General features: G+C 56.0%; 8 protein-coding genes across 8 annotated transcripts; 3 read left to right on the forward strand and 5 right to left on the reverse strand.

Moving 5' to 3' along the window:
- The first annotated feature begins 160 nt into the window (after positions 1 to 160).
- LY79DRAFT_534198 (Fe-S protein assembly co-chaperone HscB) lies at positions 161 to 1,446 on the forward strand. The gene has a single exon (XM_060556411.1). It carries the CDS (start codon positions 380 to 382, stop codon positions 1,163 to 1,165), a length of 786 nt encoding a protein of 261 aa, XP_060421122.1. The 5' UTR covers positions 161 to 379; the 3' UTR covers positions 1,166 to 1,446.
- Positions 1,447 to 2,210: 764 nt separating this feature from the next.
- Positions 2,211 to 3,543, forward strand: LY79DRAFT_664867 (PCI domain-containing protein; the record flags this gene model as incomplete). Its single annotated transcript, XM_060562977.1, has 2 exons — positions 2,211 to 3,446; positions 3,514 to 3,543. 2 exons carry the CDS (start codon positions 2,211 to 2,213, stop codon positions 3,541 to 3,543), a joined length of 1,266 nt encoding a protein of 421 aa, XP_060421123.1.
- Positions 3,544 to 3,664: 121 nt separating this feature from the next.
- Positions 3,665 to 5,157, reverse strand: LY79DRAFT_26172 (GDSL-like Lipase/Acylhydrolase). Its single transcript, XM_060551945.1, has 4 exons — positions 4,790 to 5,157; positions 4,569 to 4,614; positions 4,295 to 4,483; positions 3,665 to 4,121 (listed from the first exon to the last, which is right to left on the reverse strand). The coding sequence occupies exons 1-4, from the start codon at positions 5,001 to 5,003 to the stop codon at positions 3,830 to 3,832; spliced, it is 741 nt and encodes a 246-aa protein (XP_060421124.1). The 5' UTR covers positions 5,004 to 5,157; the 3' UTR covers positions 3,665 to 3,829.
- Positions 5,158 to 6,372: 1,215 nt separating this feature from the next.
- LY79DRAFT_585967 (uncharacterized protein) lies at positions 6,373 to 8,585 on the reverse strand (the record flags this gene model as incomplete). The annotated part of the gene is made up of 2 exons (XM_060560566.1): positions 6,373 to 7,969; positions 8,023 to 8,585. The coding sequence occupies 2 exons, from the start codon at positions 8,583 to 8,585 to the stop codon at positions 6,373 to 6,375; spliced, it is 2,160 nt and encodes a 719-aa protein (XP_060421125.1).
- A 6,199-nt stretch (positions 8,586 to 14,784) lies between these two features.
- Positions 14,785 to 18,610, reverse strand: LY79DRAFT_596437 (P-loop containing nucleoside triphosphate hydrolase protein). Its single transcript, XM_060561794.1, has 3 exons — positions 15,687 to 18,610; positions 15,538 to 15,629; positions 14,785 to 15,485 (listed from the first exon to the last, which is right to left on the reverse strand). The coding sequence occupies exons 1-3, from the start codon at positions 18,414 to 18,416 to the stop codon at positions 14,879 to 14,881; spliced, it is 3,429 nt and encodes a 1,142-aa protein (XP_060421126.1). The 5' UTR covers positions 18,417 to 18,610; the 3' UTR covers positions 14,785 to 14,878.
- Positions 18,611 to 18,971: 361 nt separating this feature from the next.
- Positions 18,972 to 19,763, reverse strand: LY79DRAFT_26348 (uncharacterized protein). Its single transcript, XM_060551960.1, has 2 exons — positions 19,406 to 19,763; positions 18,972 to 19,353 (listed from the first exon to the last, which is right to left on the reverse strand). Exons 1-2 carry the CDS (start codon positions 19,580 to 19,582, stop codon positions 19,000 to 19,002), a joined length of 531 nt encoding a protein of 176 aa, XP_060421127.1. The 5' UTR covers positions 19,583 to 19,763; the 3' UTR covers positions 18,972 to 18,999.
- Positions 19,764 to 21,775: 2,012 nt separating this feature from the next.
- LY79DRAFT_664872 (tat pathway signal sequence) lies at positions 21,776 to 22,929 on the reverse strand (the record flags this gene model as incomplete). Its single annotated transcript, XM_060562978.1, has 2 exons — positions 21,776 to 22,451; positions 22,529 to 22,929. The coding sequence occupies 2 exons, from the start codon at positions 22,927 to 22,929 to the stop codon at positions 21,776 to 21,778; spliced, it is 1,077 nt and encodes a 358-aa protein (XP_060421128.1).
- A 618-nt stretch (positions 22,930 to 23,547) lies between these two features.
- LY79DRAFT_26437 (uncharacterized protein) lies at positions 23,548 to 24,648 on the forward strand. The gene is made up of 2 exons (XM_060551967.1): positions 23,548 to 24,197; positions 24,254 to 24,648. Exons 1-2 carry the CDS (start codon positions 23,860 to 23,862, stop codon positions 24,555 to 24,557), a joined length of 642 nt encoding a protein of 213 aa, XP_060421129.1. The 5' UTR covers positions 23,548 to 23,859; the 3' UTR covers positions 24,558 to 24,648.
- The last annotated feature ends 3,178 nt before the right edge of the window (positions 24,649 to 27,826 follow it).

Genomic DNA, 27,826 nt, shown 5'->3' on the forward strand with positions numbered 1-27,826 from the left:
GTTGATCCGGGGTTGGGAACAGCCAGCGGAGTCTGTCATTCATCGAATCAACGTGCACTTTTTGGTAAAGCGTTCCGTGGAGGCAGTGGGGAAGGGGGTGGGGGCCTCATTGTGGATTCTGGAAAGAACACCGAGAGAGAGAGTTAACCCAGACTTGCCCCGACTTCGGACATGTCGGCGGCTCTCGGCGCTAGACGCTGCGTTTCCCTTTGGCGCGGCAAATGATTTTACGGGGACGTCATCACTCTGTTTGTCCCAGGGGCGTTTGTAAATTTCATGGCCGGCGTTAAGTACTTGTTCAACGACTCAATCGCGACAGCACTCCACGAATAATTAAGGTTCTTGGTTTTGCATCACATAAAGCAACAACACAAATACCATGAGCATGCGCACTTCAATTGCGACAGGCACACGAGAGGTTTCTCGCCTTTGCGCGAGGTGCCGGCAGCAGGCAAAGGTGGCCCGGCCATCTGGGACAGTGGCGACCGCACGATGGGTTCCGAGAATGGATACTAGCAGTACGAGTCAAAAGCGATGGATTTCGGGGACGGCCTCCTTCTCCCGGCCGGTAACAGCGGCCCAGACCAGCGAAGCGACGGCTGCCTCCAGCTCGCAAGCAAGCAAACCCCCCACGACGCACTACGACTTTTTCCCCATCACCCTCCCTGACGGCCCGCCGCCCAAGGGTCACTTCCCAATCGACCAGCGCGCCCTTCGACGCGAGTTCCTCCGGCTACAGGCCAAAGCACACCCGGACATGCACCCGGCAGATCTCAAGGCGCGCGCTGAGGCAACGTCGGCGCGTATCAACGAGGCGTACAAGACGCTTTTGAACCCGCTGCTGCGCGCGCAGTACCTTCTCTCCCTGCGCGGCGTCGACGTCGCCGAGGACGAGACACTCAAGGTTGAGGACCCAGAGCTGCTGATGATTGTGCTCGAGGCGCGTGAGGAGATCGAGGAAGCGACAAGCGAGAGCGAGCTGGAGGGTCAGCGTGCGGCCAATGACGATCGCATACGCGAGAGCGAGGAGGTACTCGAGGAAGCTTTCCGTCACGATGATATCGAGACGGCGAAGCGGGAAGCGGTGAAACTCCGGTATTGGGTCAATATTCAGGAGAGCTTGAACAACTGGGAGGCTGGAAAGCCGACTGTTCTGCAACACTAGCAGAAGATGGGGATGGTTGAAAGGGAAGAACAAGCCAACTTGTCTGTGCAGTCGAGGCAAAATGTATATCTATCTGGGCCGGGAAGGCTCGACCGTCATCATCAGCCGATGGTGGGCCGATGTTTTTGAGACACCCGGCTTTTCACAATTTAATGCGTGCACAATTGTGTTCAATCCCACCAATCCCTGCTTTTGGAAGTGGTGGACACAATGATGCGTGTCCGTCCTGTTTTGGTCAAAATCCCCGGTAGACCGAAGAAACCCGCCAAGAAAGTTCCGTTGCCAAAACAGCTTACTACGGACTAAAGCCTCTGCACTACGCGTTCACTCAGAGTTAAAGGTGCTTGCCAGAGTGAGTCTGCTTGCTGGTTGCAGAAATGTTCGTAAAGAAATCCTGTTTTCTTCTTCGTATAAGATGAAAATATAAAGTGGTGCTTCACGGTGACCTTTTTTGGACTAGGGGGACGAGGGGATATCGTTTAGTCGAGCAGAACCGAGCATAACGCCTTAGTGCATTGGCTACGGTATGCGCTCGCGTACTTCACTCGAGTCGCTTCCCGCTATGGTTTGGTTGCTCCCTGTAGTTCAAGGCTGAAAGTCCGCGACTCTCTCATTCCTTGTAGAATGTATTGGGCTCTACTTCTGGATGATATCAACGTGTAAGACGGTAATTCGTGTATCACGGCAATGCTCATGAACACGAAATATATCACTTCGGCAATTATTTGTACCTACATACTAGGAAAGTCGTGTTTCCCGGGGCTGTTGTTATAAGAATCATAAACCCCATAACCACCGGCCATCGCCTGTGGCCCTTGCACCCCCTCCCCAATGGCCCCTCAAGGCTCCTACCCCACCATACCTGCCTGACCTTACCAATGACAGCCATCCAACAGCTCAGCTTCTCCAGCTGCTCCGCGATATCACGGTAAACCCACAAGCTTTCAAACGCCTTCTCTTCTCCTCCGTACAACTCAAGAGCAACCCTCCACGAATCTCCGGCACACTAACAAAAAAAGACACCGCTCGCAAGACCTCTCAAACCATGGCGCCCTCGCTGAAGGTTGCCGAGGCGCTCGCCCAGGCCGAGTCCGTCCCGGGCGACAAGACAGCGGCCTACGAATCCATCATCGCCGACATCAAGACCCTCTCATCCCCCGCCACGGCGGCCGACGACCTCGCCGCCGTTCTCGACGCCGCCTTCGCCGCCTCTCTCGGCATCGTCTCGACCCGCGCCGTGCTGGCCTCATTCGTTGCCACCCTCCGCGACCTAAAGAACGACGACCTCTGGATCGCCGTCGGGAACCACACCCTGTCACAGCTCGCTGCGGGGGCCCAGGCCTCGTCCTTCCTCGACCAGGCCGCCGCCGTCCGCGAGCTCGTCGCCGAGGCCCAGGAGAACAACGAGGACTTCCTCGACGCCGCCAAGACGCTTGCCGAGATCCCCCTCGACGGGTCCCAGCGCAAGGTGACAAACGACGACAAGGCCCGCGTCTGGGTCCGCATCGCCCGCAACTACCTCGAGGTTGACGACACCACCGCCGCCGAGACGTACGTCAACAAACTCAAGAACATCATGCACACCGTCCAGGACCGCGACCTCGACCTGCACTTCAAGCTCTCGCAGGCCCGCATCCTCGACTCCAAGCGCGACTTCCTGGGCGCCAGCGGCCGCTACCACGAGATCAGCGTCAGCCCGGCCATCGCCGAGGAGGAGCGCCTGCACACCCTCAGCATGGCCGTCAAGTGCGCCATCCTCGCCCCCGCCGGCCCCATGCGGAGCCGGGCCCTGGGGCGGCTGTATAAGGACGAGCGGTCGGCGGGGCTGGACGAGTACGGAATGCTGGAGAAGATGTTCTTTGACCGGCTGCTCGCGCCCGCGGAGGTGGACAAGTTCGCGCAGGGCCTGCAGCCGCACCAGCTTGCGACCACTGCCGACGGGTCCACGGTGCTGGCCAAGGCCGTCGTGGAGCACAACCTGCTCGGCGCGTCGAGGCTGTACCGGAATATCGGCTTCGAGGCCCTCGGCTCCCTGCTCGGCCTCGACAGGGAGAGGGCGGAGGAGACGACGGCGAGGATGATTGAGCAGGGCCGGCTGCTGGGCCGGATCGACCAGCTCGAAGAGATCATCTGGTTCGAGGGCGGCGAGGCGTCGGGCAAAAAGGGCAGCGGCCGGGCCGAGGTCGTCGTCGGAAAGGAGATGCGCCGATGGGATTCCAACGTGCAGAATATGGCGGAGGAGGTGGAGAACGTGACCAACGCCCTGCAGAAGCAGTTTCCCGTACGTTTTTCCCTTGTGCGCGGCACCACGCAACCGGCGCATACAGCTCGCTAACAGTCATGTTTAGGACTTTGTGGAAAACAACTTGGTTGTCTGAGATGATGGTTACGAGGTACTAGGACGTTGAACACACACATCACCGGCGTTGTAAAAAAGGGGGAAAGGGGGTCATTGGCGTTTAAGGGATTCATGCGATCAAAAGGAGACATAACACAGCAAATCGTCACAGGCACATACGCACGCACAGAGAGAGATGCGTGCGTACTAGAAGCTAGTAGCCGGTGGGTAGAGCAAAGAAGTTCAAGAACAGATAAACCACGTGGTACATCATTATCATCATTTGGGTTTTGAAGAAGAAGAAGAAGAAGAAGAAAACAAGGTGCCTAATTCAAGTCCCTCATCCTCACAAACACGTACCCCCCGCTCAGCGACCGCGGGTCGCCGTCCTCCTCGTCGAAGCAAATCTCCTCCTCGACATGGCGCCGCGCGCGCCGCGCCCTCCGCGAGTTTGGGTTCCGCTCCAGTTCGACGAGGTCGCCTAGGGCCTCGGCGACGTGGGTGCCCATCCAGTCGTAGCCTGCGACCGTGAGGTGTAGACCATCGTCCCAGTACCGCTGGCGCTCCCGCTCGGTGAGGGAGTGGTAGGGGATTCTGGGGTTGAGGTCGAACGCGTGGCTGAACTCGAGAGATTAGTTATCGAAGAAAGTGTTCCCCGCTACCATGCGCCGAGGATATGGTTCGGCTCGCACGGGAGGGGAAGGGAAGGGGGGAAGGGGGAAGGGGGAGGGGGGGGGGAAACAAGAAATGAAAGAAAATGAAACCCGGGAGGGGACTGCGGGAAAACGTACTAGTCCGGTGACTGGTGTGTGAGGATGGCATTATTGAGCTGGCGGCGGCGGCTGTCGAGCTCGTCGTCTTGGTTGGCGCACTCGGGAACCGTCAGCGCGAGGACCTTGGCGCCCTTGGCGATGGCCGAGTCGTAAACCTGCCGGAGGGATTCGAATATCCTTTCTGGCGGTACGCTGTATGCGAGGTCACTAGTAGTTGCGTCTTAGTGTCTCGTAGTCCATCCAAGTGTGGTTGGAAGGCGGTGGGTGAGAATGAGTGCAATGGTGGACCTACTTCGTGCCGCCTAGTACGATGACCCAGTCGTACGCGGCCTGGCTCGCTGTAGCTACACATCAGCATCCTGTTCATCAACGCCGCTTGCCGTGTCCTAGGAGAAACAGGGAAGCAAAAGAAATGAATTGGCTGTGAGTCACGCTTCGTTAAAATAAAAAAATAAAAAGGTCAAGAGGACGTGGCAATAATGCAAGATAAGAACGCACAGCGAGGCAACTCACTCTCGCTCTCGAACCGCTTAGCGAAGGCGCCTTGCGAGACCAAGTCCCCAGGCATCCCGTTGTCCGTCGCGATGACCCGCGTGTCCGAGAGGTCCCGCGAGAGCTTCTTGGTGAGGGCGATGGAGTAAGGGTGGTAGACGGCGCCGTAGGCCGAGTACCCCGCCGTCAGCGAGTCGCCGAAGCAGAAGACGCGGAGCGTCTTGCCTTCCGACATCGTTGCCGCGGTTTCCCGAAGGTCGTTCCCGTGGGGGTCTTTGCGAGTGTCGAATGTGTTTCTTGACCAGTTCCGGTCCGGGCCAGTCTAGATATGTTTCGTCGTCTCCAGATACAGGTCCGGTGTACGAGTCGGTTGGTGGTTCTCCGGGTGTGTGTTGGGGGGGGGGGGGTTCGAGAGACGTCGTTAATGGATCTGTGGTGTTGTACCCAAGATGCCAGCGGCCCAGCGGCGGGACCAAATCAAAAGCGATTGTAAGGGTATCAAATATAGCTTGTTGTCGTCACTATTGAGATGAACAATTCGGGATGTTAAGGGTATTGTGCGATGAGCCGTCGGAGGTCGTCTGCATTAAGGCTGACGGGGGGAGGGTCGTTCGTTCTGGGTCAGGTGGGGCTGGGTGGCGTAGGTACCTGCCGATAGGCAGACGCGCACTTACACTACCTACGGAGTACAGGTTAAACGAGCAAATGGTGGGGGCGCGGGGGAGAAGCAGCAAAAGTGCCAAGAAGGGAAACGGGATCTTCTGTGAGTTTTTGATCGAACAAAGCTCCCCCCAGCAGTCGCCCGTCGTCATTGCGTGCTGTGGACTCCACCGAGAAACCCACCGGTCCGGCGTCGAGCACGCACTGAGCAGCCAGCAGTCATCGCCTCCCATACTGGGATGGGCACGCCTCCCTACTGAGTAGGTATTTAGTAAGAGCACAGGCAGCAACAGCAAGCAGCACCTTTACGTATACCAACAGCAACAGTAGCGACAGCGATCAAAGGCACGGTTCCGGGACGAGCCGTGCACGATGCTTAAGCCCAGTTCCCTGTTTTGCATCAATCTGGAAAACCACTCTTTGCGCAGAAGTGCCTCCTGTGCCTGAGCGATTCGTTCGGGGTGGGGAGGGGAGCAACGGGTTGGCTAAATCCCACCACTGCCCTTCCGTCATTCCCTTTTTTTTACTAGCGTGCCCGAGACGAACGTGCCTTTCCTCGTCTCGCAATGCTTATCAGCGCGGCTCATCAAGAGGTTCAAAAATTGGACCTTCTCTCGGAGAGGTCGCTTATTCTATCTCCGAGCTATCTATAACTATGTCGCGTCCTGTTTGCACCTCCACCTTCAGCCCTGGTTTCCCTTACACATGACCCGCTCTACTATGAAAATGCCCGATATAAACATTAGTTACTTTACAAGTCTACTATCATCTCTAGGGATCTTTGTTGGTATCTTTCCCGCCCGAGGCAATCCGAAGTAGGTATCATAAGCCGGTCGTTTCGTTACACACGCACACACACACACACAAACGTTTCGGGTACTCGGACGTCGGGACCGCCCGCGTCCGTCGTCTCGGAGATTCCTGGGGGGGATTTCGGCGGAAAATCACGCCAGCTCGGGCTGGTACCACCGGCCCCTCTCCGTGTGCCACCACCTGTCTTTGTCTTTCTTGTCCGGCAATGTCGGCGACGCGTTCCACCGTCCCTGGCATCCGTCCCGTCCGCTGGCGATGACATCTTCGCCGTTGTCCGCCATCAAGTCGGCCATTTCGACCAGCCCGCCGCGCTCATCCTTGGCACCCGCGTCGGGCGATAGGTTGTACGTGATGTGGCTCTCCACCGTGCCGATGAACCCCGCGAGCCCGTGCTTCTCGAGCACCGTGCCGTCCTCGTCAACGATGTTGACGAAAAACCTCGGCAACGCACGCGCTGCCTCGAGCCGCGCCTGTGCCGCGAGCCGCGCGACGTGGAGGTTGCTGCCCTCTCGGTATGCCTGGTTTCCTGCCACGGGCGACGCGAGTGCCGTGGACGAGCGGAAGTGTTTCTTCAGCGGAACGGGAGAGTTGGCGCCGGGTGTAGGGAATGAGGAGCTCCTGGCGGGCCCATTGGGCCCGCGGAAACGGTCGCTCGCGCTGTCGGTCCTCTCCTGCGGGCGGCAGAGGGCCTGGAAGATGCCCTCCGGGTCGTTTGGGACGCGCAGGCTGCGGAGAGAGGGGAAACCGGCGGCGGCGATGCTGCGAGCGAGTATGGAGTCGGCGGCGTTGGCTGTGGTCGTGTTGCTCGTAATGTCCCAGTGGAGCTTGCGGAGGGAGTTGGAGGCGAGGTACGGCATGAGCCAGATGAAGGTGTCCTCGGGCAGGGTGGGGGCGAAGGCCTGGACGAGCGTGAAGGTCTCGAGGTGGGTAAAGTTGGAGAAGATGCGAGCCAAGGCGGGCAGCGAGTCGAGGCCGACGTGGTGCAAAGTCAGTTTCTGGATGGCCTGGCTTGTCGGCAGAGTGGCCAGGGCGGAGATGCCGCTGCTGGTGACACCCGGCACGTGCATGAGGGATAGTGTACGCAAGGGGGGGAGCGAGAGCAGCGTGCTGTCGTTGAAGGAGGTCACCGGCATGCGCGACAGGAACAGGTGCTGCAGAGACGTCAGGCGCGCCAGCGCCGAGCTGATGAGGTTGTCCGGGGTGAGGGTCGCGCCGGGGAGGCAGTGGACCGTCAGGGTCGTAAGGTTGGCCCAGTTGGCGTGCCACTCGAGGAAGGTCGCGCTCTGATACGGCTGCAGGTCCCCGGGGGTCACGGAGTAATCGCAAGCCGGTTGCGTGGGGGCCGCAGCGTTAGCGCCGGAGCTCGACTTGAACCGGTGCTGTCTTTGGTAAGGGGAGGGTTCGACGATCCAGTCCATGTGCTTGAGTTGCTTGCGAGTCGACAGCGCGTGGGTCAGCTTGCTGAACGAGTGGTTATACTGGGGGTGGAGGCCGATGAGGCGCTCAAAATTGGGACAGGCCATGATCAGCGCTGCCACCTGATTGTGATAGTCCTCCAATGCGATCCCGGCCGGGGGGCTGGGGACCTTGACTGTGTGAACGATACCGGCAAGATACGGGCTTGCCCTCAAGGTCCGTCTAAGGAGCATCATCCGCGTGCCGAATGTGAGCTTGTGTCGCTTCTTCTGGGACGCCGAGTCGGCTCCCACAAGCTGGATGTCCTCGTATCTGGGGCGGCTGTTAGCATTGCAAACGCATCGTGGGGCGTGGAGGGTCCATACAAGGCCACCCTTGCGAACTTGCACCATTTCCTCGCCGTCAGGCTGACCGAACACAGATCCCGCATCCAACATGTTGCGCAGCTCTGGCTACCATTGCCAAGATGCGCCCTCTTGAGCTCTCCCAAAATCAGTTCCAGAACCTCACCGGGCAGCTTCGCGAAGATCTCTCCGGGCTTTGCCTTTTTCCTGAACACCGCCGTCTGACTCGGTCGCTGATACATGTAATCGGGTCTCCACATGCTGGAGCCCTTGGAGTCGATGCTCGTTCTGTTGCTGCTGTACGACGAGCTCCGGGAGCGTGTCTCTAAACTCTCTCTAGAGCTGTTGATGCTTGTGGTGGTCAAGGCAGACGCCTGGGAAAGCCTCCGAGGCCGGTTAAGCGACATAGGCATCGCCTCGAATACCACCTTTGGATCCATGGGTGCCGTCTGCAATGTGTAAGGCCCGCGAGAGGCGCGCGGACCCGATAGTGTCTGCGCCATCATGAACTGTTCACCCCTATAGTGGTACAGATCTTGAGGAGCGCCAAAGTAGGCGGGAGCTGGGCCGTGGCTGGCGGCCATGACGGGAGACGAAGAAGCGGAAACAGGGGGTTTGACGGAAGCGGCGACGGCTGAACGAGGAGCAAGGCGGCCAGGAGCTTTTAGGCGGCTACCATCATGTGCGATGTAGTTGGAAGAAACAACAGGAGAAGCGGAAGCCCGTCTCTTGTGTTGTTGAGCTCTCGGGTTGCTGTGGAGAGGAGACCAAGAACGTGTGTTAGTTCGGAGTACTTTGTACTTCAAGGATTCATTCAGCAGACGGAATTTGGCAGCAGGCAAATAGGTCCCCGAACTCGGAAAGAACAACAAATCGGCAAACGGTCGGACACGGAAGGAGGAAAATTCCAAGAAGCAGAAAAGCGCCAGCTTGCGTCGACGAGGGGGTTAAGGCAATGTTTAATACGAAAAGGCCGGGGGAGGCAGAATGAAAGACGGCCAAGGACGGTCGGTCACCGGCAACGGCACCAAGGAAGAAAAAGGCTGCCGCTGGGCAAAAGCCATAACGCACACCCCACACCCCACATCACACCCACACCCACACCACAACCCTGGACCCCTCGACTCGATGGAGGTTGGCGCGGGCAACGAGGTGCGAGGGCGGTGCCCGGACCAGCGCTCTGATGATCCTTACTCAGATGGAGTCAGATGGAAGGACGGCACGTTGCTTGCGTCCACTCTTCACCACCGGAGTTGCAGCAGTTTGTGTAGGAGGACACGACCCTCCAAAGCACGTCTCTTCCTCCTCCCTGACCCTTGGTCGGCCTCGAAGGACTGCTAGGTACCCGTGTATGGCAATATGAATAAGGCGACGACGACTGCTCAGCTATGGGGTAGCGCGATGAAGTCGTAAGCTCTCTCAGGGAGCTCCCACGCTTTCGGGATCCCACTAGCCCGACTGGTGCAACCCAGCAGCGTGGGCGCTGCGACAGAACGCCTCCAGCGCCCCTACTTTAGCACCTGCACTGGGGGTTACACTATACTCTGTACGGCGCGAAAACGGACGAGAAGACAGTGAGGAGCACTACAATCAACGGCTCTGCTCTGGGAAGAAGAAAAAAAAAAAAAACCACAGCAGAGACGCGCGCGCCACTGTTCCTGGTGGAAATTAGGGGAAACTTCCTCGAGGCTTTGGGTGTGGTTACCCCCTGTAGCGTTATTGTCTCCACCCTTGTTGGCTGTAGTAGTATGCCTAGCTCCGGCACACGCGCGAAACGTCTCCCTAGTAGGTAGGAGAAAGTGGCTGACTCCCCCTTCCTCGTGCTTACACGTACGAATACACTAGAGAAGGCTCAAGAGACTCCTTCAGAGAGAGAAGGGGGTGCGACGGCAAGGATGAGCAGTGTATTCATGGACCCGCTCTTCTGAACTGAAGCTGAGGGTGAGAGAGGCTGCCAGGGGTGTCTCGGCAGGGGGAGGAGGGGGAAAGGGTAAAAGTCGTGAGATTTCGAGCTTCGTTTCGAGCGTCGATTCCCATTTCAGAAGTGACAGGTCGAACTGTCTCCGCCCTTGCGCAGGCTAAGCAGAAAGACGCTGTGGGTACGTGACCTGAGGATGCGCAGGGAAAACTTCACGGCATCTGCAGGACGGTATCATGTTGACATTCTCTTCTTGTATCCACGAGTCGCAGCCTACTTGCCATCTGTCGGTGTGGCCTCCCTGGATGCGTGGCCCAGTGAAGCCACGCCTACCAAGAGAAGTTGTGGGAATTCACGACTATTCATGCACTAGCTTGACAAGAGCCTCCGTTCGACCCAGCTCCACTTGGAAAACTTGGGATCGATGAGAAATGAGACGTGGAGCTTCTGCCCCGTCCATTGCCTTTTTCGTCAGTCGAACGAGACGACTCCCACTGGCAAGCCATGTATGATGGCCCAAGGCGTCATCGTCGTGAGGGGCAGCGTTGCGTGGGCAGATGCGAAAATCCCGCAGAAAGCAAAGAAACGAGATAAATAATTTTTTGTTAAAAAAAAAGGGGGGGGGAAGGGGAAAAGACGCCCCAAAGCATGCCAGGAATGATGCGCCGATAGGACATGGGATGAACCATAGTGTCAGAGCCGGGCGCCGCCTCATGTCGAGGCATGCGGAGCGGGATGACGGGACGGATGAAACTGACAGCGTGACCAGCCAGACCAGCAGCAGGAATACGAAAGCCAAGGACCGCAAAGTAGGTAGGGGGGCAATGCGCGGGATTGAAACCCCTTCCCGAAGGACGAAGAGGAGGGAGGGAAGAACCATAGAAACGTTTATGTCGACGAATGATAAAAAGCAGCACTAACGGCCAATAGACTCTGGGCAAGGCAGCCGGAAGAAACCAAGAGGGGCGGATACCGGAAAAGGCGACTTACAAAGCGTCTGATTTGTGGCTATTTTTGACATCGAGGAAAACGTGTGCGTAGACGCCGCGTCGGATCTCGTTGGCACGCTTCTCGTCCATGGCCGACAGCGATTGCCTTGCCCTGGCAGCCCCATTGCCAGGAACCGCCCGCGCGGCCGCGGATCGATAGTCTTTCTGGTGCTCGACGCCATACTTGTCGTGGCAGTAGTCGAGTCCGTAGTCGGGGTCGAATCGCCGGATGCCGCTGTACGTGCTACTCATTGCTTGGCCCACTGGTGGCATCTCGTAGTACTGCCGTCCGCTGATCATCTCTATCGTTCGGGAACTGCTGTCACCGTCGCCTGTATTGATAGCGCCGTTGTTGTTGTTTAGTCGTTGTCGTTAAGTCTATGTCGTCAAGCCGTCGTCGGATTCGTCTCTCCGTCTTCGCTGTCGTCGTTGCTGCCGGCTTTGATGCTCTTCTTCGACTCCTTTGGCTTTTGTGACCGTCCTGTCCTAGGTGGATAAGCTTTTGTTTCCTGCCTGATCTGACCGACTCTTCCTCTGTGCCTCTCACGCTCAGCCGCACCGCTGACAACCAAGCCCGGGCCCCGCGAAGAGACGACCTCTTTATTTAACGCACCAGATAGGGGGAGGCCTGCAAAATTCGGTCTCATGAGGTCGTTCTGCCGTAATATTAATATACCGACGTGGGGGGGTATCTTGGCCAGTGGGTTTCAGTTCAGTTGGCAGCCCCGCTTCAACCAACTTGAGGGCATCATCAGGATCAGGGCAATCAACGAAGAGCTGGAAAATGGAAAAGGAACACGAGGCCCCTACTGATAAAATACTTTTCTTGCGGCAGATAAACGAGAGAGGAGGGGAGATGAAGGCTAGAGAAAGGAAAGGGGGTCAGGGTGAGAACAAGAAGCCTGGCGCCATGCATGATTGCAGCCTTCATGCGCACCAGGTGCATTATACCTGAGGTCGATAGCAAACCTACTCTTTGCAATATAGTGCAGATAGAAATCGCAACCTAGGAACCGGGCCCAGGCCGAAAACCAGTCAGTGTCCTCCTTGCTCGGCGCTCGCGCACTCTCGGCCACTTGGGGTTCCAAGCACCACACGACCTAGACCTGCTCGAAGCGACGCAATATGGCGGCAGCAATCTGCAGTGCCGCGGTTGGGAGGTGCCTTAGCCCGTATGAATGATTGGAATACGTCGACCGAACCCCTCCTATCCCCTCGTCTAGCCCGTCGCACCTCGAGGAATCGACGATGTGTCGCAGGCGGTGGGCACTCCCTGCAAGCAGGCCACGGTTCTCGAGACGGCAAAAGGAAGAAAAAAATCAAGGTTAACGTAACGGGGTTGGTGGTGCTCTGGATCCCATAGGCGATCCATCACCTGAGTGGCGGAGCAATCCCATCAACCATCCACGACGACTGGAGGGGGGTGACGAATGAGCGGATTGGCAAAAGCCAAGGTGGCATATGCCATCGTTGCTCTGCGGGGTTGCGATGAACCGCACCGACACCCAGTAATATTGTCCTTTGCAATGCTGCACAGCCCTCTGTGCCCATTCAGAGATGTACACGCCTTTTCACAAACTGGGCACGCGAGGGAGAAGACAGGCACAGGACGCCGCCTGTTGTCGTTTCCGGCGAACAGAAAGAAGAAGAACCCTGCAGCTCATCATCATCCCTCGTGCCCGTCTGATTCCATCTCTGCTCGTTTCTTTCGGACCACCAGTCCGCGAATAGCGGTTCAGTGAGAGGCTGAGCCCCCGGAGCGCCAAATCGATGGAACGATGATGAGTAGGGGAGGGATGTTGCTGGAGCTAGCCAGGACGGGGCTCTGCTGGCCACAACTTCATAAGTTTGTCTCTGCTCTGTTCAAAAAGTAATTGTTGGTGTGCCTTGGCGAAACAATAACATCCAGGAACCCCCGATCAGGAAAGCAGGGAAGGCGATCCCCCAGGCCAACCTACCAAGCCAACCTACCAAGCGATCCTCGCTTGGTGTTCGGCTCAACAGGCCTGGAGGCAGCTTGCCGGCTACCGTCCGGTTGGCGCGTGCCGGGGTCGTATCAAAAATGTCAAAAGATGGGCTCGTCAATCTGTACGGAGTATTGGACATACATATTACTCGCATCCCGTCTCCGCACCCGTACCTGCATCCCTCGCGCCGAGTCGCTCCTCGCCCAGGGCATCCCACATCTCGAAGAGCTGAAACAGAAACCCGTAACAGGCCGTTTCGATAGCTCAAGACAACATTCGTTGAGTCTTTCCGGCATACTCCCTTACCTATATGAGCCTTGGGGCCGAGAAGGAGAGAATGGAAAGGGCCGATGGATCGAAGCAAGGTAACTCGTTCAGGCAAAGCGGTTGCTGTGGTGAGAAATCAGTGCCTGGATCCCGCGCTTAGCGTCTTGGGGGGGGAACGAACGCACCAACCCCTCGGAATTACGGTGATGGATTCACGCTCCTCGGTGTCGAAAAATGGGCTATTGCCATGGGAAACGACGAATGGGGGCCCGGGTTTCTTCGAAATTCCACGCGCGAGAGCGTTTCAAGATTTCTCTACATTCGTGGCGCATGTCGAAATGATGTAAGCCTGAAGCCGTATTCTGGGTGGCTGGCCCGCCCAGCTGAAGCGGAGACAGGGTGGGGAGGCTCCAGAAACGCCTCTACCCACCATGCCTCCCTGCCTTTTGGTTGTCAGATCAGTTACACGGAAGGCGGCGTCATGCCCTGACACGCCAACGTCCTTTCTGAACAAGTTTCTTCTCCTTCCTTCGCCTTCCTGTCCGGACAGCCGGAGTTCTTAGCAGCGCCTTCCTTTCCCGTGACGCCCCCCAGCCTCTTCTCCGTAACTGGGCCCGCGATTCATCAAAAAGCTCCCTACGGATACCTCACCATTGCATCATCTCTCTTTTATCCCCGCTCCCCGGAACAGCCTCGCCGTGCTTACGGGTACGTGCTCCCAAGATCTTGGTCGGACGAGCTGGGTTCAACAGGCACATGCGAACCACTTGGGTTCGGCCGGCACTGAGTCCCTGTCGTCGTCTGGGCGAGAGGAGAAAGTCAATCCGGCTTTTGCCAACTTTTCTTCTGTTACTTATCATATTGTTGTTGAAGCTCACTTGGTTTACAATTGCTCCTCGCGTTCAATCGTCCACCTCCGGGCAGAGGACCAGTGCGTGCGTGAGTGCAATCTAATTTGATTGGGTAGTCCGTTTGCAATTCTCCGTGCACACCAAGACGTCCGAACCCTCCAGACCACGACGCCCCGGTGGCCCGCAGCGTGTCCCTGTCTCTACGGTCTAACCGGCCGCGCTACCAAGATCTTGCCGTGACCGGGTGCCGCTGTCATCAACTTTAAGATCCCTGGACAAAACAGCCGGTATGTGCTTGAACCTAGTGTTGCTCGGGAAGGGGGGAGAGGCGATGAAAACAATGCGTCATGTACTTCCTACCGTCTCCCAAGTCGACCGGGCTCGATCTCGGTCCAAAAACCAACCTACAATACAATTTGCAGCGCTGGCCGACTCTTGGGCTGAGTCTTGGCTCGGCATCGTTCTGAGATCGGCATCCTCTTCCCAAAACTAGGTCGGTTTGTGCCGCAGAAGCCCTCGGGTCCCTCCAGCAACGTCTTGCACGTCCGTTCCTTAGACAGTCACATACGCACAATGAGCCAGCACAGAGAAGCTCATTTCGGGGTGTTTCACTCATGATGCCATGCCTCTCCTCTATACCCCTCCAGAAACCGACCGGCGAACACTGGCCAAAGGATGCAAATCTCGATGCGGCTATCAGATCATTGTCCGTATAACCACGCCTAATGACGCGGTGCATAATAACCAACCACCTCACCCCCCCCCCCCCCCCCCCCCCCCAAATCACAAAACTGGCCGGTGCTACATTCTACATACAAACCATTCGTAGGATTTCTCAAGTTCATGTTCGAAACACCAGGCCATGTCAATCAATGTATCTACAAATCACTCATCCGCAAATCTCACTCCATGCGTGGGCCGCTCAACACTCTTGCCTTCATTGTCTACCGTAAAGCGGACACGCTGGGTAAGTCTCTCGTCCGATTTGGCCGACTCCTCGTTGCCCTTAGGTTCGGGGCTGCGGGAGCGCTTCAAACCATTCGACAACGATCGGTTCGCCGACTCGGATCCCCTCCCGCTCTTAGTAGGACCTTGACCCGTATGATCAATGCCGCCCAGCTTGCTGCCGAAAATCGGCTGAGGGTGGTTCAGAGGGACTGTCTGTGCTAGACAGTCGTTCTGATCTTTTGCGAGAGGAATGATGCTGGCATTCCTAATCCAGTTGTAGATGGGACGGTCGTCCAGGATGGACTTACACTTCCAGTGCTCAATCTGGGACATGCTCTTCTTGCGCTCAACAATTACTTCCTCGATGCTGCCCCGCAGGACAAGCGTCTCAACAGTCACAGGCTTCTGCTGGCTGATACGCCGGGCTCGGCCGATGGCCTGCGTTTGGATCTGTGGGTTCAGAACAGGGTTGATGAAGTATATCCTCGAGGCCGCCTTCATGTCAAGGCCAACAGCTGCCTGCGTCAAGTCCATGAGGATGACACTAGAACACTTTAGGACTCGGAGCTCGAGGTACATGCAGGGAATACACTAACCGGAGTTCGGGGTCATTGTTGAACGTGTTAATGTAGGACATCTTCCGCTCGTATGAGAGCTTCTTGGCATAAATGAAATGACGCACATGAATCTGATCAATCAAGTCAGATTGTCACCGTCACTGCACAAGGTGACTCAAAAAACTCACCACCTCAAGTATACCCGCCAGGTACCACGCCACGTTCTCGTTTTCGTAGAAGATGATTAGCTTCTCCCGCTCCTGGTGCTCGACAATGGCGTCGATCAGATAGGAGAGCTTGGCGGACACAGTGGAGACGAGCCTCGCCTTCTTCAAGTCGTCTGGAAGGTCCTGCTCTGGAGGGAGTTGGCCTGGTTTCTGCAAGGTGTTCGGTCGGAGATGGCGAGGGACTCTCTCGCCTCCCAGGGCCGTATTGCCTGCGAGAACACTGGCATTTCTCAGTGGTTGTGTATCAGCCTTGGTGACTTCTGCAACGGATGTGATTTGCCCGGCTTTCTCCTTGCGGCCCTCCTCCTCCAGCTTGCCATTCAGGAGGCTATTCAACTTTGTAGTGTCGTTCTGGGAAGAAACGATCAGCTTTTGTACGGCAAGCACCATGCCCGCATCGGTGCAGGTAGGGTTCGTCTTTCTGTCGTCCAGAGACCAGGCTGAGCCGACACCATTGGGTAGAAAGTCTTGGATGAAGATGGGCACCTCGTTGAATTTGTTGCTGTATTCTTTCAGCTGGTTGTCGATGGCAGTTTGGGCAACCTCCATGGCCTGCTTGAGCGAGACCTCATCCTCTTCGCTGATGGGCACCTTCTTCTCCTCGACGAATGATTGCGCAGTCTCGAGCGACTTCTTGATTTCATCCTTGGTAAAAAAAGAGCCTCCAAAGAAACTGGCTTGCTTCAAGTTGTGAAGCAGCTGAAGCAGGGCTTTCCGCTGATGCGGATCGAAAAAGTAGTCCCGGTCGACTCTCTGAGACTGAACGGCATTGAAGATGATCATCATCGAAAATATGTTGAGCGACAGCTTATCCTGGTAGGATCCATCCAGTACAACTATCTTCTCGTTTACCGATGGAAGTAACGTGTTAAGCTGGGACAATCTGTGCCTGATGAGTAGCGAGTTCAACGTAGCCCGGAGAACGCCTTTGCGACCGGTGCTCCGGGTGCTGTGCTGCGGCTGCATCACGTAGACGGCCCAATCCGCGGGGGTGTCTGCCGTCTCGTGCACAGAATTGGACCAGGGCCGAGCATTGAGGTACAGCGATGCTATCGCCCCGATCTTCTCAAGATCCCCTTTCTCCGCCTCGGCCAGGGCCGCTGCCCTGTTGGCAGTTTGAGGGGTGTCGGCAGTGACGTTAGTGAAGTGTTGGTCGTCCACGCCGAACAGCCCAGTAGCAGGCGTCCCGGTCACGATCCAACGGGCAGACAATGACATGGCGTCGATGGCAAGAAGAACGTTGCTCTTGTTTGCGATTTTGGCATAACCCAGCTTGTGGCCTTCGTCGACGATACATCGCTTGAAGTGAACCTCAGATAGAGGGCAGCCCAGCATCATTGTCTCTCTCCATATCCTGTCCAGCCGTGAGTTGGTGACCAATACTATGTCATACGTGGACAGGGTCCTGGGATCAGGGATTTTCTCGTTATGACTGGTGAGCTGAAGAACTTTCAAACCAGCCGGGCTGTCTAGACTGACGGTGTGCTTCTCGATCTCCTGAACCCACTGCCGTACCAGGTTGTTGGGCACAATCACAAGCGACGCATGGCTGTGCCAGATCTTCCTCAGTACTGGTTTTATCAGAGGATCGCGGCGGCTGAGACGCCTGGGTTGGCGAGCAGGAACGTGGTAGAAGCCGGGGTTGCGATTGATGGCATCAATGCACTTGGAATAAACCATCTCTTTTGGCTCATAGACGTTGAAGTAGAATTTCCAAGCGGCCGCTTTGCTGGTAGCAGAAGATGCAGCCATATCTGCTAGCGAACCAATCCGCGTCCTCACGCGAATGTCGCTTCCCTGGTGTAAGTCGGGAGTGCGGGTACCCGAATGCCTGGAGGCAAGGATAACGGCCAGGCATATGAGCGTCTTGCCAGAGCCCATTTGTTCGGCCAAGATGCCACCTCTGACCCCTTCGTAGAACCTAGGCTCTTTCAGAAGGACGCCATCGCTGAGATCGTAGTAGAAGGTCCCGCCGGTCTGGTCGGTCCCCTTGACAAGCCTCGGGTCGAGGACCCGGCCAGGCTGGCTTTCGCGTTGTATCATGACTGCAGCCGAGCGCCGCTGATAATCATACAAGACAGAGGTCTCCCTCAAGCCTGGAAGGTCGCCATCCAACAAGCTGTAGGCAGCTTCTCGATCAGCAAGGTTGGTAATAGTGTCCGGGGCAGGGTCGGGAGAGGGGATGGTGTTGAAGAGTTGAAGCAGGGAAAGCGATTCGTCATCATGGCCAGCATCCCCTTCGAAGGTGCAGTCCAAAGCTAAACGGTTACGAGATGGCTTGAAAGACCAAGCTTCCGGCGCGAGGTCCAAGAGGGAGATGAGGGACTTCCGGGACTTGTGCAGCTTGACACTGGCTCGATCAACGAGTCGGTTATCAACATCGTCGGGCAAAATGTATATTCTTGCGACGCCGAACTTTTCACTGTTAGGGTTGATCCTAAGTTCAACACGAACCCATTTCTCTGCTAGAAGGTTCCTGTAGTTTTTGAAGGATCCCGACCTGAGGAAGATGTCGTCAACCTCGTCAAATGATCCGGCGGAGCTGCCGTTGACGGCCAAGGGAACGGGTGCAATGCATGTCCAGTGACAAAACTTCTCCCGCAACTTCCTCCATTCGTCGTCTGTGAGTTTGCTGCCCTCTTGCGTGATGATGAGGCTCCCCAAAGGAATATAGCTCAGCGGTGACGACATGAGGTGAGGATGATGCGCCACCCGGTGGGCGCGGCGTTAATTGTGATGCTCGGTACGAGTCGTCATCCGGCGGAGGCCACGTAAGTTGTCCTCCAAAACGAGGCAAGAGCAAGTTTTGAATTTTTGGAGCCGCGTGGCTGATGGAAGTTTGGGATGGTTGATGGTGTTGTTTCAGTGTAAGAGGAAGGAGCTAGTTGAGTGAGTTTACGTTAGGTAGATAGGTAGGTAGGCAGCGAAAGGTAGAAGCCTGGTACAGTGTCAGTGGCCGATGAGCACAGTCCAACTACGCACAGCTGGTCACACGAGATACAGTGCGGCGTAGTCGATTCGAGTAATGCGCGGCGGCTAAAGTCTTTATTGGGGAAGCACCTCGCATTCGCCATTCTCCCAACTTCATCCGAATTATTTAGTCAAAGAATTCAACCCGACAGTCTGGCTCTCCAGCACGCAATTTCCCTTCGCTATTGGTTCAAACCCCCCCCCATGTTCCCTGCTAGCACACCCCAGAGAAGAATAACGTTTTTCTAGTGTGCATCGCCGCCCTCCGAACGAGCCGACTGGTGGACCGTTACACCTTGTTGCTCTAGGGCTGGGAGGTAGCATTGAAGGCAACACTCTTACTCGGCTTGCCAGCGGCGGCCTTGTCGAGCTTCACGTTGTTGTCGAGCTTCTTCTGCTCCGCGTCGATCTTGGCCTGGTTGTTCGCACCCTGGGCCTGCTGGACCTGGAGCGCCAGGACTTCGAGTTGAAGCTTGAGGACCTTGTTCTTGATCTTGCCGACGTTGAGCGCGGCGGCATCGGCTCCAGAAGCCTTGGCGATGGCGTCGTTGAAGCCGCCGGCGTCCGTTTCGGCGCCCTCGGCGGCGACACGGGCGGCCTGGAGAATGGCCAAGTCGTTTTTGCTCACTCCCTTGAGGTTGGCCTTGAGTTGAGCGACCTATGCGCTGTTAGTCTTACTTGTTACAATTGATGCCAAGCCAAGAACGTACGGGGAATTTCTGGGCGACCTCCCCGAGGGCGTTGCCGCCAACGCCGTCAGAGACCTGGAACTGAGAGTAGCTCTGGACGGACAGGAGGTTGGCCTGACGCTTGTCGACCGCATCGACCGGTGCAGAGAGGCCGGTGGCGACAAGAGCGAAGAGAACGGCGATCTTGGAGAAGTACATGTTGTTGGTTGGTTGGATGGGAGCTCGCTTTGCTTGTTTGACTGAAGGTGTGGTTGGCTTTTATAAGAAAAATGATTACAGTTCAGAAGATATGGTCGAGTAACGAGCGATGAAAGAGTGAGTAAAGAATGAGAGCAACAGCGCAGCTGTGAAGAATGAGAGGAAAGTTATTATTGAGTTTGATGTTGACGATGGATGGCGAGCAAAGCACAAGACAAAGATTGGCCGGGGCATCGGGAAGTCTTATACCAGAACTTTCTATAGCAAGGACAGCATCTCATCTCACTTCCCGCAACAATAACCCTAGAAGCTCCCGACGGGCGTCTCGACCGAGCTTTGCTGCAGTATTAGGGTCGAGCGGGGATGCAACGACGACACGAGCATATGCCAGGGCCGATCCTTGACGGGCTCCATAAGAGAAGACAAGCTTCTTTGCCAAGGGGAGGATCTGCGAGCGTCGTCGATTATTCTCTCAGTGTCCCCCGGCCCAGTGGGATGGGTGCGTTTGCCGCTGCCTTGGTCCGTCCAGCGCGCCCGCGTCGATCGCCCACAGGTTCAAAGCAGGATGAAGGGTTGAGCTGTAGTCGTTGCGAGTTTGAAGTTTGTCGGGGATCATGGTGGGCCTGCCTCACACCCATGGCAGCTAAACCCGATGAGGCGGTCGTACATACTTAGGTAGCTAGCTAGGTAATTACCCAACCAAGCGGGGAGGTAGTGTACACTACGCAGCACTTGCCCGTCTGGAAGAAGGGGCGTCACGGTCTTTTCCACTCTGCGTCCATTGGTAACCACTTGTTGAATATTGCAAAAACCCACCTACGGTATCCACCCATCTTATCTTACCTGGGTAGTTAAGTGCTGTTAGGCAAGTATGAAATAATCGGTCTTCATCGCGCCCAGAAGCAATCCCGGAGTTACTCCCGCGTTGGCTGCTTGCTTCCAACCTCTCCCCCACCCCTTTCACGCTTATTGCTCGGTCCTGGCTCGTATGAGATTTCTTCGGATGACAAGGGAGGCCCGGGTGGACCGTCACCGGGCGGCTCCGCTTTCGCTTGGTACGCTGCTCCCAATCATGTGGTCGACGTTCGACTCAAGCTTTTTCGGCATCTCTGCCGTACTTGACACCCTGCCCTTCACGCGCCCCTCCTCCTCGGCTGTCATGACCCCTCAAAGACAAGTGGCTCCCGCCCGCTTGTGCCTCTCCGATGGTTCTTCGAGCGTGTTTCGAGCCTTGCGGATCTGCCACTTGCAACCCTGACCAAGGGGAAGATCGGACGTCAACTTCTCCCGGAAAATCCAATAGCCTTCAGCACCGTCCATTTGCGAGACCCCGAAACCCTGAACCCATAACATAACGCGTCGATCTTAGTGGCTACCCGTATTCAAGGCTCCATGGCGCCTCAGCTTGGGGGCGTCAATTGAAATCTTATTTTGGATGGCAAGGTGGCCGGCATGCGCGCGACGTGAGTCAAGAAGCCGCGCTCTCCCGCCCACCAGTTCTCTGACGCCGGCGTCTGGATCCACAGAACCAAGGTGGTTCCCTGGCGTGTTTTTGAAGCAAGGGAGCATCTTGCGGCCTCCAATGTTAGCGCTGGAGGAGAGAACCTATTCGGTTGACAGTCAACGACGTTGTATCCCTCCTTGTCTTAGCTTGGAGGGCCGGTCGGTTTTGAGGGCCGGTCGGTTTTGAGGGCCGGTCTGTTTTTGGAGCTCAGCGAACTCGTTCGCTGAGCCTCGACTTTCTTGACGGAACAGCTCCGTTTCCATGCCTAATGCGAAGCTGCACGGTTTCGAGAATAGATGTCAAGTTCCAGGGAAAACATCCAGATGAGGTAAAGTAGTGCAATTCTTGGGTATCCGGCTAACAGTACCCTCGTGCGGTGTCAAAGCTAAAAAGTTCGAAAGTATTCTTCCTGCCTATAATGCCAGGGCCCCTTTCATGTCCAGAAAGAAAAGAAAACAAGATAAAGTAAGATCCCTAAGAGAAACATCTATCCAGTAGATGTCGAAGAAGCCAAACCAGGTCGTTAGTGTCGTCAGAAAAGGGTCGTAAAAAAGAAACCAGCCTCCAACGCCAGAGTGTATGTATGTACCTGACCGTCTACACCCATTTCTAAACCTGTATACCGTGTCTGCTCATGTCATGTGTCTACTCCAAGAGATCAGAAGACGAGTCTCGCCTCTCGGCACTACTCAGTTCGACCCGAGCCCACCCGGAAAGCCGGAGCCGTTGGGGCGGCCAGAAGTAGAAGGTCGCCCAGAAGGCTGGGGAGCCGAGGGAATGGAGCCGTTGGCGCCGCCGTCGGCCTGGTAAACCTTGACCGAGTTGATTAGCCAGAAGGCCTCGGTGAAGGCCTGGGGGTTCGCCGCCACGTAGTCGGAGCACTGGGGCGCCAGTGCCTTGCACTCGGCGTTCTGGTCCCACACCTTGCCGGCCCAGTCGCCGCACAGCGCAATGTTGAAGACGAGGTTTTGCTGCTTGAAGTGCGAGGGGATGTCGCACCCGGCGCCTCCGTTGAACTTGGCCAACGGCTGGCCCCAAGAGGCCGGGTTGGGGTTGCCCGAGCTGATGTCGCCGGGGATTGCGCTGCGCGGAAAGAACCACACCGAGATGGCCTGGCTGTTGAAGTCAACGGCGTAGACGCCGCCGCCAATAGCGTTGAAGCCGTCGCCGTAGTTCTGGTTGCTGGCCGTCGTCTGGCCACACCCTGTGGAGGCGGAGTCGGAGTTGCAGTCCTTGTTAACGAGCGTCGTCGACGAGAGCGAGCCGGCGTTGTTGACGCTGCAGCCGGGTCCCGTGTGGAGCGTCACCGAGTTGGACTCCTGCGTGTTGACGCCCTCGATGATGTCGATCTCGCCCGAGTTGGGCCTGCAGGAAGGGGCATGGTCAGTTGTCGGGCTGCTCTCAAATCTCACACAGTGGCGGATTGAATCGGAAACACTTACCAGTTGGGACCAAACATCCAGAACGCAGGCCATACACCACAGCTACTCGTCGGCATGTGCTGGATGTCGGCGACGAACAGGCCAGTATCGAAGGCCTTGTTCGACGTCACCCTCACCGACTGGCGGTTTTGACCGGTGGTCTTCGAGTCGACGCCGAGGTAGATGCCGCCCCTGGCATATCCCGCAAGGCCCTGGTCGTTGGCCGTCTGCGCGCTCGTGTACTGCTGTGAGCCTTGCGTGGGGTCCGCCTGGTCGAAGAAACTGAACTCGTTGAAGAAGTTGGAGCTGTCGTAGTTGTCGTGGAGGACATAGTTCTGCTGCGCTTGGGCCGGTTCGGGCGCGCAGGAGAGGAGGAGGGCGGCGGCGCCCACCAGGACCATCTTGATGCTTTGGGAAGGCATTTTGGTCGTGATACGTGATCGAGATCTTTGCGTGTGCTCTTTTTAGATATGCTTGCGCGATATCTTCTCTTTTGCCTTTCTTTTCCTATACAAAAATTCCGAACGGGCTGGAAGCTAGGAGTGGATGTGTTTGTCTATGTGTGTATTGCCGGGATGAGGGAAATGTGTCTGAAGACTTTGACTCAGAATGGGACGAGAGAGTCAATCAAGATGTATGAGATGCCGAAGAAGAAGAACAAGAATGATGTCGTCAGGTCTGATGTGAGCCGGTCACTTCAGGTGGCTGGTGTAAAAGAGGTTCCCTAGTGTCGTTGTTGCGTCGCTGGTTTGCCTGGGCAGGAACCAGGGATGAAAGAAGGGCGGCTGATCTGTCTTCCGAAGAATTTGAGAACCGATTTTCTGATTGTCCAAAGGAGTGGAAAGTCCAGTAGCATGCGTTGCGGCTGGGGCTTGGTATCGGTAGTGTCGACCGTTCTCGGTGGGGTTTCGACGTCGTGTCGAGTGAGCTGGGTTGGTGAGATGAGGGTGATGACTGAACCCTTCTTTCTCTCTTTCGTACTGGTGTCTTGGCTCTATTCAATAGAGGCTGACTAGACTATAGACTTTTGACTCAGACCTGGAGCCTTGGGGGTGTTGCGCTTGGCAATAAAAGTCCAGATGAGGGAAGGTGAAAAGTGAAGGTAGGAAGCGAACCAAGGGCGGAGGCGATCAAGGAGTGGGACCTCTGCGATGACGATGACTTCGGCTGGGGAAGGATTGGAATAGGCTTGCGTGCCTCGTAGGGGCTGCGAAGTGAAGTGAGAAAAGAGAATGGGGGGGCCACAAACGGGCTGGAAAAAAATCTGAAAGAGGCTGAAGAAGAGTGGATGAAGAAGACCAACACTAAGCACGACACATCGCAGGACTCAAGAGCCTCAACCACATGGGGGAATGCGGCCTGCTAAATACGGCTCGAGGAGGCCAGCAGCTGTGGCGGGGGAGGGAACAAGACCCCCCGGCAACCGGACAAGATTTTGGGGGATCGTTGGAAGCGACCTATCCCATCTGATCTCTCTCTCTCTCTCTCCGTCTCGTCGCTCACATGTTCTACCGGGTTCGGCACAAGGCCGCGTCGCCATAGGCACACAAAGGCCCAATTCGCCTCGGGCCCGGAACCATGGTGAGACTTCTTGCTCCCCCTATCTTTTACGCGTACTTTTGCCATGTCGGCGACTCCTCTGCGGACCTTGTCCCGTGCTCCATGCTCCATGCTACATGCAAGTGCGAGTGTGAGTGTGATTGCGCGAAAGAGCGTGCTCGAGGGTTCAGTGCCAACGAACGACAGGTCATTGTTTCAATGGGTTTACCCGCCAAGGCCCGACGTTGACGGTTCATTGCCAGGGGAGTCCCCGGCAAACGAGCGCAGGCAGGCGAGGTGGGGAGCGAAGACGGGACGATTAAGGGAGACACCGGGGGCCAGTACAACTCAGCTGGTCCTTTTGCCTCCCGCGATGTCGGTGCCGAGAACAATTTGCGGTGCGCTCAATACCTTGCGTGTGGGGAGTGCATGGTACCTATGTAAAGTACCTGTAATAGTACGTACTGGATGCCATGCGAAGCCTCTACCTACCTACCTAATACTACACTAGTGTACTGTATCTACTACCGAGACAAGCACCCAAGTTGACGTGTGAGTGAAGTGGGCCTGTGCGTACTTTTTTGTGGGAAAGAAGAGGAGGAGAGATCAGAGGGACTGGAGGGGCATCATGTAGGTGCTGTATGCGCAGGTATATTCATCAAGGAGGGGAGGGATCGTCAGCGTTCCTGGCCCTATAACATGGGAATAAGGGGCAAACAGACGATGTGGTCGAGTCCATATGGGACAGGGGGGGAAACAAAGAAGGAGAACCAAGGCCGGCAGAAGAACGCTAGGCAGGGCGTGGGACTGGTCGAGAGAGGAAGGGAGAGAGACTGGCAGAGGAAGATGGCGAGTCGATTGGATGTTGGATTGGATGTCAAAGGTTCTAGTGTAGACGTTGTGTGCGTATGTACGGAGTATGCATGGGCAAGGTTGGTGAGGAGTACACTAGTCGTGGCCGTTTCGAAACACGGGCCATGCCAAGCGCAGGGGTGGGGGGCGGATGGATGTCCAATCGTTCGGCCCCCGAGCTGGCGGGGCCCGTCAATCTGGAGCACGCGGCGCCCAATCGCCCTAGCGGCGGCGGCTCATTCTAGGTAGAGGTACCTGCATTACCTCCTATGGAGAGGGAGGCAAACGTACACAATTAGGTACAAGTAGGTAGATCTAGGTGATGCTACTGGTTGAAAGTACACGTACTGCACGGGGCCAGAAGGCGGACAGGGACATGTACGGCACGACCGGTGCGCTTACGCAGTACCTGTGTACAAAACTACCTCGCGCCTAACTGTCACTCCCTTAAACTAACGCAACCTTTTTCTTCCCCTGACAGTAGGTAGGTGATTAGTAGCTGTATTCTCGGTCCCTGCGCTCGACTCAAATCGCTCATGTGGAATGCGCGGTGGAGATCTGCCAGGGGAATTGCCACGGGTGGCTTGAAACATTCCCTTCTCGGCGCGGCCATCCTCGCAGAAACATTGGCAACATTCGGAGGAGGGGGGAAGACAGACAAAAAGACAGACAGACCGTGGGCACTGGGCAGACTGGGTTGAAACATTTGCCCAACCACACTCACACTCACACTCACCCCAAGTATTGCCGTTCGGAAACACCCACACGGACTCACCTCCCCGTTCGGGACTCATCCTCGGACTGTACTCAGCCTTCCCACGTTTGCTTTCCTCGCCTAGGAATGTTCGGTCTATAGACGACGAGCATGGCGCCCCTCCCCATTGCGTCTCATGTGTCCGGAGTCATGATGCTTCTTCCTTTCCTCCCTTCTCTCTCTCTCTCTTTCTCTCTCTCTCTCCTCCTTACTCTTTATCTATCTAGTACACTCGTCTCGTCCGTATCCTTTCTGCAGTGCATTTACTCAGCCGTTTGTTCTTGCATTGGCGACCTATCCCTATGAGCCGATCTATACTAATCTACGCACATGGAGAGCATACCCCCCATCGCACCGCATCGCGTTGCACTCCGTCGCGGGGGCTTCGCGTCGCCTGGTCATCTGAACTACCTTGCACTGCACTCGTTCGATGACTCTTGCCGATAGCCGTCTCCCTTCACAAACCCTTTGAGAACTCTAGTGTATGCCACTGTCCCGCCGGACATTCCTTCTCGGGCTTCGAGTCGGGACGAAACACGGTATTGCATCCAAGATCCTTCACCATGCGCCTACTGGATGCGGGAGGGAGATAACTTGACATGGCTAAAGATCAGATCCCCACCTTTCTTACCCGCCCGCAACGGTGTACGCATCCGACATTGCAATCTAAACCTCACACCCAGGGCATCGGATAAGAGACCCTCGGGAACATGCAAACGTGTGTGTCGCCAGTGCGGAAGACATGCCGGCCCCATCTCCCTCACCGAATCCAATCTTCCAGCGGCGGCGACTTGTGCTGTTCACCGGCCGCTGAGCCGTCCCGTCTGGGTCCCCCCTTGCGTGTGGTTCGAGAAGCAGGGGAACCCTAACGATCATCCCTAAAGCACTAGTAACTGCCATCCGAACAGCCACGACTCGCAGATCAATATATGCGGAACCGTCACTTGCTGAGGTTAGCACCAAACACACTGGGTATTTATGTAGGCATATCAGGGTCCTTGACCCCGGTTTACCAGACTCGTTCATACCCTATCGCTGAGGTCACTGGGGACCCGGTGAAGCTTTTAGCGATGGGGCAAAATAGAACACGGTGTCAATACGTGTAAAAGGAGACAAATCGTTCTCGCTTCCTCATCTCAAGAGTGGTTTCTGGCCAGGAGCGGAGCAAAAGATCCGTGGAGAAGCGTATAGTAGCATACACTATACCTGACCACACACGAAAATGGCTTGAGAGAGGCGAAAAGGGATGGGGCCCACGGCGGCGATGGTCACCTCCGAGGCGGAGCCGAAAGGGCGCCGCGCCACCGCCGGTAGCGTACCTATTTGTTGTAGCCGGTAGCCGTCTCTTCCTGGCCGGCTGAGATCGCAGTGCCAACCATAGTCCCCGGCCTCCTTCGTGAACCAGACTTGTATTCCAAAAAAAAAAAAAAAAATTAAAAAAAAAATTAAAAAAAGGGGAGGGGGAGAAAGAAGGGAAAAGAAGGTAAGTTTTTTTTCCTTCTTTCTTTTTTCTAGTCTTTTTAGAAAAAAATCTGCAACCCCCACACGCACTCGGCCCATGTACAAGTCTATGTAGTGTACCAAACAGAGTCGCGCCTTCCCTGTCAGCGGCAAGAGGCCCCGTTTACCCATTTGTCTGCCTGTCCCCCTTATCAACCCCAGTTGCTAATCATCCCTTCCCTGGTACAAGGAATAGCCTAGCATCGCCACCAAGCCCATCCCCAGCTCTCTCTCACTCTCTCTCACTCTCTCTCTCTCTCTCTCTCTCTCTCTCTCTCTCTCTCTCTCTCTCTCTCTCTCTCTCTCTCTCTCTCTCTCTCTCTCTTTGTATTTTATTTTTATTTTTATATCCTTTTATTTTGTCCTGAGCGTCCATCTCACACACCGGGACTGTGCTCCGGTACAGCCATACACGTCCCGCACCATCGTCAGGCCATTTAGAGGTTTTTGATCCACCTTTAAGCAAAATCGGAGGGTGACAAAAGTGATGATTCCTCGTTTCGCACAAACTATTGATAAGCTATCGACGAGAAGCTGCTGTAAAGGATAGCTAGCTTCTTGCCGTTTCATCTAGGGAGGCCACTCACAGCACGGGAGTCATCGCAATGCTTTCTTTGGTGCTGGCCCACATTGAGATCGAACCGATACTTGGTCATTAGCTATATGAACGGGTA

Source organism: Colletotrichum navitas, assembly GCF_030913465.1.
Source record: "Colletotrichum navitas strain CBS 125086 chromosome Unknown LY79scaffold_1, whole genome shotgun sequence".
Lineage (NCBI taxonomy): Eukaryota > Fungi > Ascomycota > Sordariomycetes > Glomerellales > Glomerellaceae > Colletotrichum > Colletotrichum navitas.

Excerpts from the sequence above, each read along its gene's own strand:
- LY79DRAFT_26172 (XM_060551945.1), bottom strand. The coding sequence starts at position 5,003 with ATGTCGGAAGGCAAGACGCTCCGCGTCTTCTGCTTCGGCGACTCGCTG. Across the intron at positions 4,615-4,789 it reads TAAGCGGTTCGAGAGCGAGA|CGAGCCAGGCCGCGTACGAC; the intron begins GTGAGTTGCCTC and ends GTGTAGCTACAG. Across the intron at positions 4,484-4,568 it reads ATCGTACTAGGCGGCACGAA|TGACCTCGCATACAGCGTAC; the intron begins GTAGGTCCACCA and ends CGCAACTACTAG.
- LY79DRAFT_26437 (XM_060551967.1), top strand. The coding sequence starts at position 23,860 with ATGCGGCCTGCTAAATACGGCTCGAGGAGGCCAGCAGCTGTGGCGGGG. Across the intron at positions 24,198-24,253 it reads TGCTACATGCAAGTGCGAGT|GTCATTGTTTCAATGGGTTT; the intron begins GTGAGTGTGATT and ends AACGAACGACAG.
- LY79DRAFT_596437 (XM_060561794.1), bottom strand. The coding sequence starts at position 18,416 with ATGTCGTCACCGCTGAGCTATATTCCTTTGGGGAGCCTCATCATCACG. Across the intron at positions 15,630-15,686 it reads TGGCGGGTATACTTGAGGTG|ATTCATGTGCGTCATTTCAT; the intron begins GTGAGTTTTTTG and ends TTGATTGATCAG. Across the intron at positions 15,486-15,537 it reads AACAATGACCCCGAACTCCG|TGTCATCCTCATGGACTTGA; the intron begins GTTAGTGTATTC and ends AAAGTGTTCTAG.
- LY79DRAFT_534198 (XM_060556411.1), top strand. The coding sequence starts at position 380 with ATGAGCATGCGCACTTCAATTGCGACAGGCACACGAGAGGTTTCTCGC.
- LY79DRAFT_26348 (XM_060551960.1), bottom strand. The coding sequence starts at position 19,582 with ATGTACTTCTCCAAGATCGCCGTTCTCTTCGCTCTTGTCGCCACCGGC. Across the intron at positions 19,354-19,405 it reads AGGTCGCCCAGAAATTCCCC|GTCGCTCAACTCAAGGCCAA; the intron begins GTACGTTCTTGG and ends AACAGCGCATAG.